The sequence below is a fragment of the Mustela nigripes genome, chromosome 2 (assembly GCF_022355385.1).
Source record: "Mustela nigripes isolate SB6536 chromosome 2, MUSNIG.SB6536, whole genome shotgun sequence".
In the NCBI taxonomy this organism is placed as follows: domain Eukaryota; kingdom Metazoa; phylum Chordata; class Mammalia; order Carnivora; family Mustelidae; genus Mustela; species Mustela nigripes.
Window position 1 is genome coordinate 13,480,503 of NC_081558.1, and position 10,037 is coordinate 13,490,539.

Genomic DNA, 10,037 nt, shown 5'->3' on the forward strand with positions numbered 1-10,037 from the left:
CCCCCCCCCCCCCCCCCCCCCCCCCCCCCCCCCCCCCCCCCGTTCTCGTAGGACAGGCTTACCCCTGGGAGGGCTCTGCCAGGCTGACAGGGTTGGGGGAAGGGGGAGCTCCTAGGCTTGGCAGGACCACACACAGCCCTGGGTCGGTGCCCCCAGAGTTCAAGTCCTCTGTCAGGCGGTATCCCTTGGGCCAAGGCCTCAGCCTTCATGAGCCTCAGGTCCCACCTGTGGGGGTATCGGGTGAGCAGGGACCTGGGGGTCCTGGCCCGGGGTTGGCGTGCCCATCTCCTCCTACCGGGGAAGTCACTCAGACTCCTTGGGCTTTGGTTTCATCATCTGTAAGTGGGGATGATAGCTCCCTGGGTTTGTTGGATCCCCAGCAGACCGTGAGTTCAGCACAGCACCCCCAGGGAGCAGGCTCTCTGCAGATGGTTTGAGGGTTCGCAATCACTGTCTCCATTCTGCCTGAGCCGGACCCTCCTCTTACGCAGCCCTACTAAGCCACGCATAGATCAGGAGAATCATGATAAAGCAAGCGTCTGGGGGCAGGGATTCCTTTTTTGTCTGTCTCTGTGTTGGGGCCCCAGTACCTGAGAGCCAGCCTCCCCTCCCCCCTGCCCCAGCCCCATGCATATCTGTTGAATAGACAGCCAGGGAAGATACCCTGGCCATGCTCATGGAACTTGCTGCTGTAACAAACATGCCCAACAATGTAGAGACAGGCATTTCTATTCATTGGATTGAGTCAGGTGGGCAGTGGGCTTCAGGGTCCTTCTAGACATTTCCTTCCTGCCAGCACAGAGGGTTTTATGGACCTGGAAGTGGTGACCAGTCAGCGGGTTTCCTCACATGGTTGCAAAGACAGCTGGGAAGGGGGAGAAGAGGGACCCTGAGTCCCAGGAAGGAGGCACTGCCCTTAAGACCCTCTTTTTCAGATCACCCAAGGTCACAGAGTTCAGGCAACGCAGGGGTGTTCATTCCAGGCCCTGGGGCAGGAGAGGCAAGGTGTCCGTGGGGAGGACGCTGTGTCCCCTCCATCCCCCGGGGCTTCTCACCAACTCAGCTCGCTCTGTCCCAGGTTGGCTCCTGTGGCTTTAACAGCCGTATCTTACCCCATGTGTACCCCATCCGGCTGGTGAAGGTCAATGAGGACACCATGGAACTACTGCGGGATGCCCAGGGCCTCTGTATCCCATGTCAGGCCGGTGAGCCAGGCCCTGTCCAGTCCCCTGGGGAACTGGGGCCCCCACCCCCTGCCCACCCAGCACAGTCTGAGAGTGGCCTCCTTCCCAGGGGAGCCCGGCCTCCTTGTGGGCCAGATCAACCAGCAGGACCCACTGCGTCGCTTCGATGGCTACATCAGCGAGAGTGCCACCAGCAAGAAGATTGCCCACAGTGTCTTCCGCAAGGGCGACAGTGCCTACCTCTCAGGTGCGAAGACCCCGGGGGTGGGGTGCTGGCTATGGAGATGGTGGGCCACCATCTCACCTCTCCTTGTCCCCTCTGCAAGGTGACGTGCTGGTGATGGATGAGCTGGGCTACATGTACTTCCGGGACCGCGGCGGGGATACCTTCCGCTGGCGTGGAGAGAATGTTTCCACTACAGAGGTGGAGAGTGTGCTGAGCCGCCTGCTGGGCCAGACAGACGTGGCTGTGTATGGGGTGGCTGTGCCAGGCAAGCTGGGGTTGGTCCTAGGGTGTGGCAGCCCCAGAGGAGCCAAACCTGATTGAGCTTGAAAGCACAGGTGCCCTGGGGCAGTGCTCAACCTGGGGAACTGCACACGGCAGCCGGGATAGGGGCCCTGGATCTGGAGTCACCCCTCATGGATGATAATCAGCCTTGGTTTCCTTATCCGGAAAATGGGATCAGGAAAGCTACTGTCTCACTGTTACAGAGAGTGCTGCAGGAGCTCAGTAACACAGTGACTGTTCCAGCAAATGTTATCTCAGATGGCAGGGACTGGACGTCAGAGGCCAGGGGCCTCCGAGGGTGCATCCAGTCCTGCGATGGGACAAAAGGTGGGGTGTTCTTAGCAAAACCTCTGTCTCCAGGAGTGGAGGGAAAAGCAGGCATGGCAGCCATCGCGGACCCCCATGGCCAGCTGAGCCCCAATGCACTGTACCAAGAGCTGCAGAAGGTTCTGGCGCCATATGCCCGGCCCATCTTCCTACGCCTCCTGCCCCAGGTGGACACCACAGGTGCGGCCTCCTGTGTCTCTGTCTGTCTGTCCATCTGTCTGTTGATTCAGCAACCATTTGCTTATTTGTCCCAGTTTAGGCCCCCCTGCCAGATTGCAATGGTCCATTGCAATGGTCCATGGCCAGCAGGCACCGTGGGCTCATGTAGGGGCCTTATCTTGTTTTCTCTGCATCATTATTTATTCCCATTCCTCGATCCTGGCCCCCTTAGGCATTCTGCAGTGTTTGGTACATTTCTTCCATCTCCCGTACTTTTCTGATGACTAGGAAATTTGAGCAAATCATATTAGTACCTCTGAGGTTCGCAGAACTAGGAGGTTCCCGCTCCTATAAGTCACCTGTTTGTAATTTTTGCCCATCTTTTATAGCCTTGCTCTCTTTTTCTTCTTGACCAGAAGTTTCTCCTCATAGTCCCAATGTTAATTCCTTAGCAGTTTCGGATGTCAGGAGTCTTCTTTTTGGGAGTCTTAAATGTCAACCTTGTTAATGGGGCCTTTGTTGAAAAGAAGCCCTTCATTTTGATAGAGTTACCTTTTTTTGTTGCTGGTGTTAATCTTATGGCTTGTGTTTTTGAAGTTTTATTTAAAATGAGAAACCTTCTCAACTCTAATGCACACAGGTCACCCTACCCCTGAGCCTTAATTTTCATGAAACTTTTCTTTAATTGTCCACGGCAGGGAGTGCAGACTGTTTCTTAAAGGACCAGATGGTAAATATTCTCAGGTCTTTTTGGGCCATGCAGTCTCTGTCCCAATAACTTACTTCTGCCTCTGTTGTGCAAAAGCTGCATTGGATGGTGTATAAATGAGTGGGTGTCACTTTGTGCCAGTAAAAACTCTTTACAAAATAGATGATGGGCTGCATTTGGCCCTCAGCTCTGGGTTGCTGACCTCTGACCTACTTTGTGGCCGATTCAGCCCTGCCTTGGCCTCATGGGAAGTGGACCCATGTCCAGGCAGGGAATCCACAGTGTTTGGGATTGTGATGGGGTAGTGGGCAGGGAGGTCTCCCTGGAGGAGGGGGTATGAAGTCAGGATCTGAAGGACAAGGGGGAATCAGGCCAGCAAAACGGGGAAGCATGTTTCCAGCGCTAGGGGATGGCCTATGCAGAAGCCTGGAGGTATAGGACAGGAAGGTGAGTTTGGGGATCCCAGAATGTTCCCCCCAACAGCTGAGAAACCCCATGCCCACCCTCACAGGCACCTTCAAGATCCAGAAGACTCGACTGCAGCACGAGGGCTTCGACCCACGCCAGACCTCGGACAGGCTCTTCTTCCTGGACCTGAAGCAGGGCCACTACCTGCCGCTGGACCAGGGTGTCTACACCCGCATCTGCTCGGGTGCCTTTGCCCTCTGATGCTCCTCCTCTGCTTGCTAGAGGCTGCCAGCTGGGCCTTGCCCGTGACGCAAGCTTGAGCCAGACAGCCCTGCCTGCGGAGGGGCTGGCCCAGATGCTCCAGGTGGGGCCATCCTGGTGCCGCGCAGCTGGATCCCGGCAGGAGCCCCCGGCTCTCCTAGCTTCACTTTCCTCTTTTCTCCTCTAGGCTCTCTCCTGCCTGAATCCTGGCTTCTGCGTTTATGTGTGTGTGTGTCTTCTCCCTGCTTCCGTTCCATCTGTCCTCACCTCTTCCCTCTCTCCTCCCCTGCTCTCTCCTGGGATCTATAGGCGTGCAGGGCCTCGTTGCCCTCGAGGGGCATCCCTGCTGGGTCCTGGACCCAGAGTGGAGCCTCCTGGCTTCCCTCTCAGCTGTGCCTTAAGGAGCCTCTGTCCAGGCCTCCCCAGGCTGCCGGACTCCAGGGCATCCTCGCCCTCTCTGAGTGCCAGGCAGACCCTCCATCCTCCCCACCGGCCCCCGAGCAGAGGAGCCACAGGTGGTTCGCCCCACTCACCTGGATGTAGGGGGGCATTGTTAAGGGACCTCCAGGCCAGCTAGAGATCTCCCAGGCTGGGCCATTTGCCCTTTGCACTTGACCATCTTTGCTGGGTCTCCCATACACACTCTCTGCCCTTCCTGATGCCTGGAAGGTTCCAGAATCAACTCTTACCCCTTGGACATTGCCCCTGCCCACATGTCTCCTTTTAGGCGTCTCTACGGAGCTCCTGTTAGAGGGGGGCCTTGAAGATTGCATTGGGTGGCTGTTCAGCTCACTGTTCAGATGCCCACCCCGGCAGAGGCCTCTCGGTGTCCCCATTTGGCACGGCTACTGCTGGGACCCATAGGAGTGGCAGCAGGGGTGTCAGGGGAGGGCTCATGCCTGGGGGGTGGTGTCCGAGATGGACTTTTGGGCCTTGGGGGTTCCAGCCTGTTGAATATCCCCACTGGCCTCGTTGGTGATGATGACCCAGTGCTGGTGGTGACATCCTGGACGACACAGCCAGGATGGCTCGGACATCCCCGTTGGCCTTGTTGGTGGCTCATCCTGGACTCCCATGGTTGGGACTGGCCTCCCAGACTGTCCATCCTGCTCTCCTCCCGCAGCAGCATCCAGTCCCACAAACACTGGGACCAGCGCTGTTGCATGTGGGCCTTTCCAAGCACCAAGGTTTTGTTTCCTGGTTGAATTCAAGAAATAAACCTGCAGAGTGTCTGGTGCCCGAATCCCGGTTATTTACTGTCTGTCTCCATGTGGCGCGGAACCCTTTCGGAGTTTCAGATGGCAGGACTTTTTGCTGGGGAACTCAGGGTCACTTCTTGCTGCCCCCGCGTGGCCTGTAAGCGCAGTTGCAGGGCCTCTGGGGTCTGGGGACTGGCTGCATATGGGGGTGGGGGTGAGGTGAGGGGAGGTGGGGGAGTGAGGAGGGGTGGGAGATGGGGGTCTTGGGGGTGCAGAAGGGTGGTTAGCATCCTCCCTACCTCCCGGCAGCCTCTGGGGCCTCACAGAGTCCTGCACCAGCCTCAGCCCCAGGGAAGGGACAGTTGATCTGCCTGTGGGTTCTGGCAGGTGCCCCAGTGTGGCCCTAGCTCTGGGTGTGAGCTGCAAAGGGGCCCTTTGGAACTGGCTTTCCAATCCAGGACTCCCAGCTCCAGAGTCTAGACACTCAATCCTAACTTCTGCTGTTTCCCCTTCAGTATTACAATGTCTGTCTCATCTTGTCTCCACTGCAGGGGACAGAGGAGGAAAGGGTTGCGATGCCTGAGCATTTGCTGGGAGGGGCCAGCCCTGAGAATGGATTGGGGCGGGGGATGGATGAAGCCCTAGTTGACTGGGGCTGGTCCTTGGATGCCCAAGTATGGAGTGTCCCCAGTATGCTGATAAAGCAAGTGCATCCCATATGACATCCCATCAGACCTCGCAACTGCCATGGTCCCCCTTATACAGATAAGAAAACAGGCACAAAGGCAGCTCCTGGTGAGAAAGCGGGCCAGCGGGACCTTTCCCATTCCAAAGCCTGTGACTCTCATCAGGGTAAGAGGCTCCCTCTGAGCTGGCAGGGAAATAATCCTGGTGACTCTCGGCAGCAGGCTCTGTGTTTGTCTTTTTAATTAATAACAGACTTTAAGTATTAGAGCCATTTCAGGTTCATAAAAAAATGAGCAGAAAGTACAGACTTCCCATACACTCTACCCCGCACCACTGTTTCCCTTACTATTTATGTCCTGCATTACCAACCTGGGTTTGTTACAACCGAGGAGTCTGTGCTCTCGCAATATTATTACCTGAAGTCTACGGCTTCCATCAGCTTCCACTCTGTATTGTACCTTCCTTGGGTTTTGACCTGCGTCCATTGTGATGGTGTCATCATTCCTCTGCCTTAAAAATCCCCTGTGTTCCCATCTCTTCATCCTTCCTATCCCAACCCCTGGCCCCGTGGATCTTTTATGGTCTCCATAGCTTTGCTTTTTCTGGGTCATGCACTTGGAATCCCACAATGTACAGCCTTTTCAAACCAGCTTCTTTGACTTAGCAAGATGCTTTTAAGATCCTTGCCTTTGGCTGGTTTGAGAGCTTTTTTTTTGTTTTGTTTTTTTGTTTTTTTTTAGGATTTTATTTTAAAGAGAGAGAGAGATAGTAGGAGCAGGAGGGGCAGAGGGAGGGGGAGAGAGAGAATCTCAAGCAGACTCCATGCTGAACATGGATGGAGCCAGATGTGGGGGTGGATCCCAGAACCCTGAGATCGTGACCTGAACCAAAACCAAGAGTGAGATGCTTAACCAATTGTGCCACTCAGGTGCCCCAAAAGCTTTTGTTGTTGTTGTTGTTAAGCTTTTTTGTTGTTGTTGTTGTTGTTTGTTTGTTTGTTTGTTTGTTTTGTGGAACAAGAAGTTCTGTGACTTGCCCCCAGGGACCATCATTAGGTGGGGAGGAAAGCCAGAATCAGAAGGTGCTCAGGAAGGATGTGTACAGAGAGGATGTTTGTCCCTGTGTTATGGGAAGAGAAACTCGCTCCAGCCTGGCATCAATACGTGGGCCAGGAATGTCAGGGCTTAAGCGGTGTGTGAGGGACAAGGGGGGAGAAGCATGCTGGAGAGGGCATGGGGAGGAGGGAGAGTTGAGGACATGAGAGGCTTCCAGGGAGAGGTGGCTGTGATGAGGGAGCAGGAGGCTGGCTGAGGACAAAGCAAAAGCTGGCGCCTTGCACCCCCTCTTCACCCGCTCCCCTCCATATGTGTAGCATTCCTCAGGCACCCCTGACTGCCATAAAACGATAAATAGCTAACTTGCAGAGATCACAAACCTGCAAGTTGGTTTGCAAATGTCCTTGAGATTTACAAACAAAGAAGTTACCTTAACGATAGCCCAATTTCCAAAGACACAGAACTCAGTTCCTCAAGCCCTAATGTCACCCTCCCCTTCATAAAAAACCAAAGGAGGCGGAGGTAGAAGGAAAAGTAAATAAAGTTAAATTTCTTCTAAACCTAAATCTCATTAACAAGGATGCTTGATAGCAGGAATGTAACATTCCACCAGGAGACTCCCAATTGTCTTTACTTGATAGTAACCAGGACTTCAATATCCTGATAGTATTCTTTGCCCCAGTAGCCCTTCTGAACACCCCTTTGTCCTCACCTACCCAACTCCTGTGTATATAACCAGCCACTCCTCACAACCCGGGGCAGCTCTTCCCTGCCCACGGGTCCTGTCCCCATGCTTTTTTTTTTTTTTTTTAAAGATTTTATTTATTTGACAGAGAGAGATCACAAGTAGACAGAGAGGCAGGCAGAGAGAGAGAGAGGGAAGCAGGCTCCCCGCTGAGCAGACAGCCCGATGCGGGCCTAGATCCCAGGACCCTGAGATCATGACCTGAGCCGAAGGCAGCGGCTTAACCCACTGAGCCACCCAGGAGGCGCCCCCCTCCATGCTTTAATAAACCACCATTTTGCACCAAAGATGTCTTAAGAATTCTTTCTTTAGTCGTCAGCTCCGAACCTCACCCCACCGAACCTGACTTAGGTTCTGGGACTTCATCAGCTGGAGGCTAGGACCTTGCCTCTAACCTTTCAAGGGTCTCCCTCGCTCTGGGGAAGAGTCCAGTCTCCCGGGTGCTGCCATCCTGAAGGCTCTTTTCCTTCCATGGTGATTGGTTGTTTCCAGTCTGTGTCTTGCTTCCATGCTTTTACTCCTGCTGTCCCAGGTCCCTGAACCCTTGTTCCTATGCCGCATGCCTGGCCAACTCCAGCTGATCTTTAATTAAGGTGTCATTCACATGCCAAATAATCCACGCTTGTAAATCGTACAGTTTGGTGGCATTTAGTGATCGCAAAGCTGGGCAACCGTCGCCTCTGTCTGGTTCCAGAACATTTTCATTCCCCCAAGAGGGAACTTCAGACCCATTAAAGTCTCTCCCCCAGACCCTGGCAGCCACTAACTGGCTTTCTGTCTCTAGATTTGTCTGTTCCTGACATTTCATGTCAATGAGATCATACAACATGTGGTCTTTGGTGTCTGGCTTCTTCCACTCAACGTCTTATTTTTAAGATTCATCCAGGTTTGTCTCTTTTTATGGCCAAATAATATCCCTTTGAATGGATGGGTCGTGTTTTGTTGACCATTTATCCAGTGGTGGACATTAAGTCATTTACACTGTTTGTCTATTGTGAGTAAGGCTGCTGAGAACATTCATATACAAGTCTTTGTGTGGACATATGTTTTTAATTCTTTCTGGTATAAACCAAGGCATGGAAATACCAGGTCATATGGTAACTGTTTAATCTTTTGAGGATCTGCCAGACTGTTTTTCAAAGTGACTGCACCATTTTATGGTCCCACCAGCAACAGTATATCAAAGTTGCAATTTCCCACATTGCCTCTAACCTTTCAAGGGTCTCCCTTGCTCTGGGGAAGAGTCCAGTCTCCTGGGTGCTGCCATCCTGAAGGCTCTTTTCCTTCCATGGTGATTGGTTGTTTCCAGTCTGTGTCTTGCTTCCATGCTTTTACTCCTGCTGTCCCTTGCCAGCATTCTTATTGGGAATATCTATTACAGACAAGACATGGCCAGCACATGGACCTGAGTCTTCTCCCCAACCAGCTTCTCTGGCTCAGTTAACGCTCCACGTGCATCCAATTAAGCTAGCAACTCGGGACTCAGTCCTGATTCCTCTTTTTTGTCATGTCCCAAGGCTCATAATCGGAAAGGACCAAGAACTCTGCCTCCAAGACACACTGAACCCACCGAACCAACCAGCACTAGATTTCTCTAGCCCACTAAATGGGCTCCTAGCTGGCCTCCCTGCTTCCATACCTTCTTTCACAATCCCTTCACCGAGTAGCCACAGTGATTTTTTAAAAACGGATCCTAGTCACTCCCCTACTCAAAGCCCTCCAGAGGTTCCCCTAAGATCAGTTTTCCAGTCTCACCTTTCCTGTCTGGCCTGGGTGGTCAGCCTCCAGTTACACGTGTCTGCCTTCTGCTCGTTCCCGCCTTGGGGCTCTAGTCTCCTTGTGCCTCTGTTGGAGACGCTCTTCCTCCAAATACACAACTGTGTCCTTCCTGCCATTCAGGCTTCCATGTAAATGTCGTTTCATTCACCTCCCGATCTCTACAGCCCCCAGTCACCTTCTCTCCCGTCACCCTATAGTATCTCCATTATTGTGCTGGTTTTTTTCTTGTGTTTATGTGGCTTACCAGTTCATTGACTTCTCCAGGAGGGTACGAGCTAGGAGAGGGCAGGGACTGCTGCCCTCAGGGGCTCATTCAGATGAAGGACAGCATTGGGCACAGGTGGAGCTTGGGAAATGGTTTTCTGAATGAACGAATGAATGAATGAATGGTTGAAGAAAGCATTGCACTCCCCGAGCTTCAGTTTCTCCAGGTGTGAAATGGGAGCATCTGAGGGAAGGCTCAGGTGTATTGTGATGGTGATTGAGGGCACGTGGAGCCCTGGTGAGCAGGACAGCTCCTTATATGTGTAAAGTATCAGCATTGTGGGAACCAGGACATCAGAACAAAAGCCTCTGGTCCTGATTTCTGCTGAAGCAAAGGGTGCTAAATAATAAAAATCGCCTGAACAACACTTTGCGGGTCGGCCTGTATAATTTGTCTATAGCACCTTCATTCACTGCCCTCAATTGTACTGTTTAAGGGACCCCATGGGAACCCACCAGATTTTTTTTTTTTTTTTAGATTTTATTTATTTGACAGACAGAGATCACAAGTGGGCAGAGAGGCAGGCAGAGAGAGAGGAGGAAGCAAGCTCCCTGCTGAGCAGAGCACCTGATGCAGGGCTCGATCCTAGGACCCTGGGATCATGACCTGAGGCAAAGGCAGAGGCTTCAACCCTGAGCCACCCAGGCGCCCCAACCCACCAGATTCTTAACAACACAGCATCCACATGATGCTTGCCTTCCCTTCCCAATCTGATATCCCACCTTCTGCCCTCTGCCCTCTGCTACCCCTT

The 10,037-nt window shown here is 53.1% G+C and overlaps 1 protein-coding gene across 4 annotated transcripts in view; it reads left to right on the forward strand.

Moving 5' to 3' along the window:
* The window catches only part of SLC27A1 (solute carrier family 27 member 1), a 34,520-nt gene extending 29,721 nt beyond the window's left edge, over positions 1–4,799 (forward strand). For all 4 annotated transcript variants that reach the window (XM_059389375.1, XM_059389377.1, XM_059389376.1 and 1 more), the window contains exons 9-13: positions 1,079–1,205; positions 1,294–1,431; positions 1,511–1,675; positions 2,053–2,199; positions 3,399–4,799. In XM_059389375.1, the coding sequence (XP_059245358.1) occupies positions 1,079–1,205; positions 1,294–1,431; positions 1,511–1,675; positions 2,053–2,199; positions 3,399–3,556 (735 nt within the window). In that variant the 3' untranslated portion in view covers positions 3,557–4,799. The remainder of the gene's footprint in view (positions 1–1,078; positions 1,206–1,293; positions 1,432–1,510; positions 1,676–2,052; positions 2,200–3,398) is intronic.
* Positions 4,800–10,037: the final 5,238 nt, after the last annotated feature.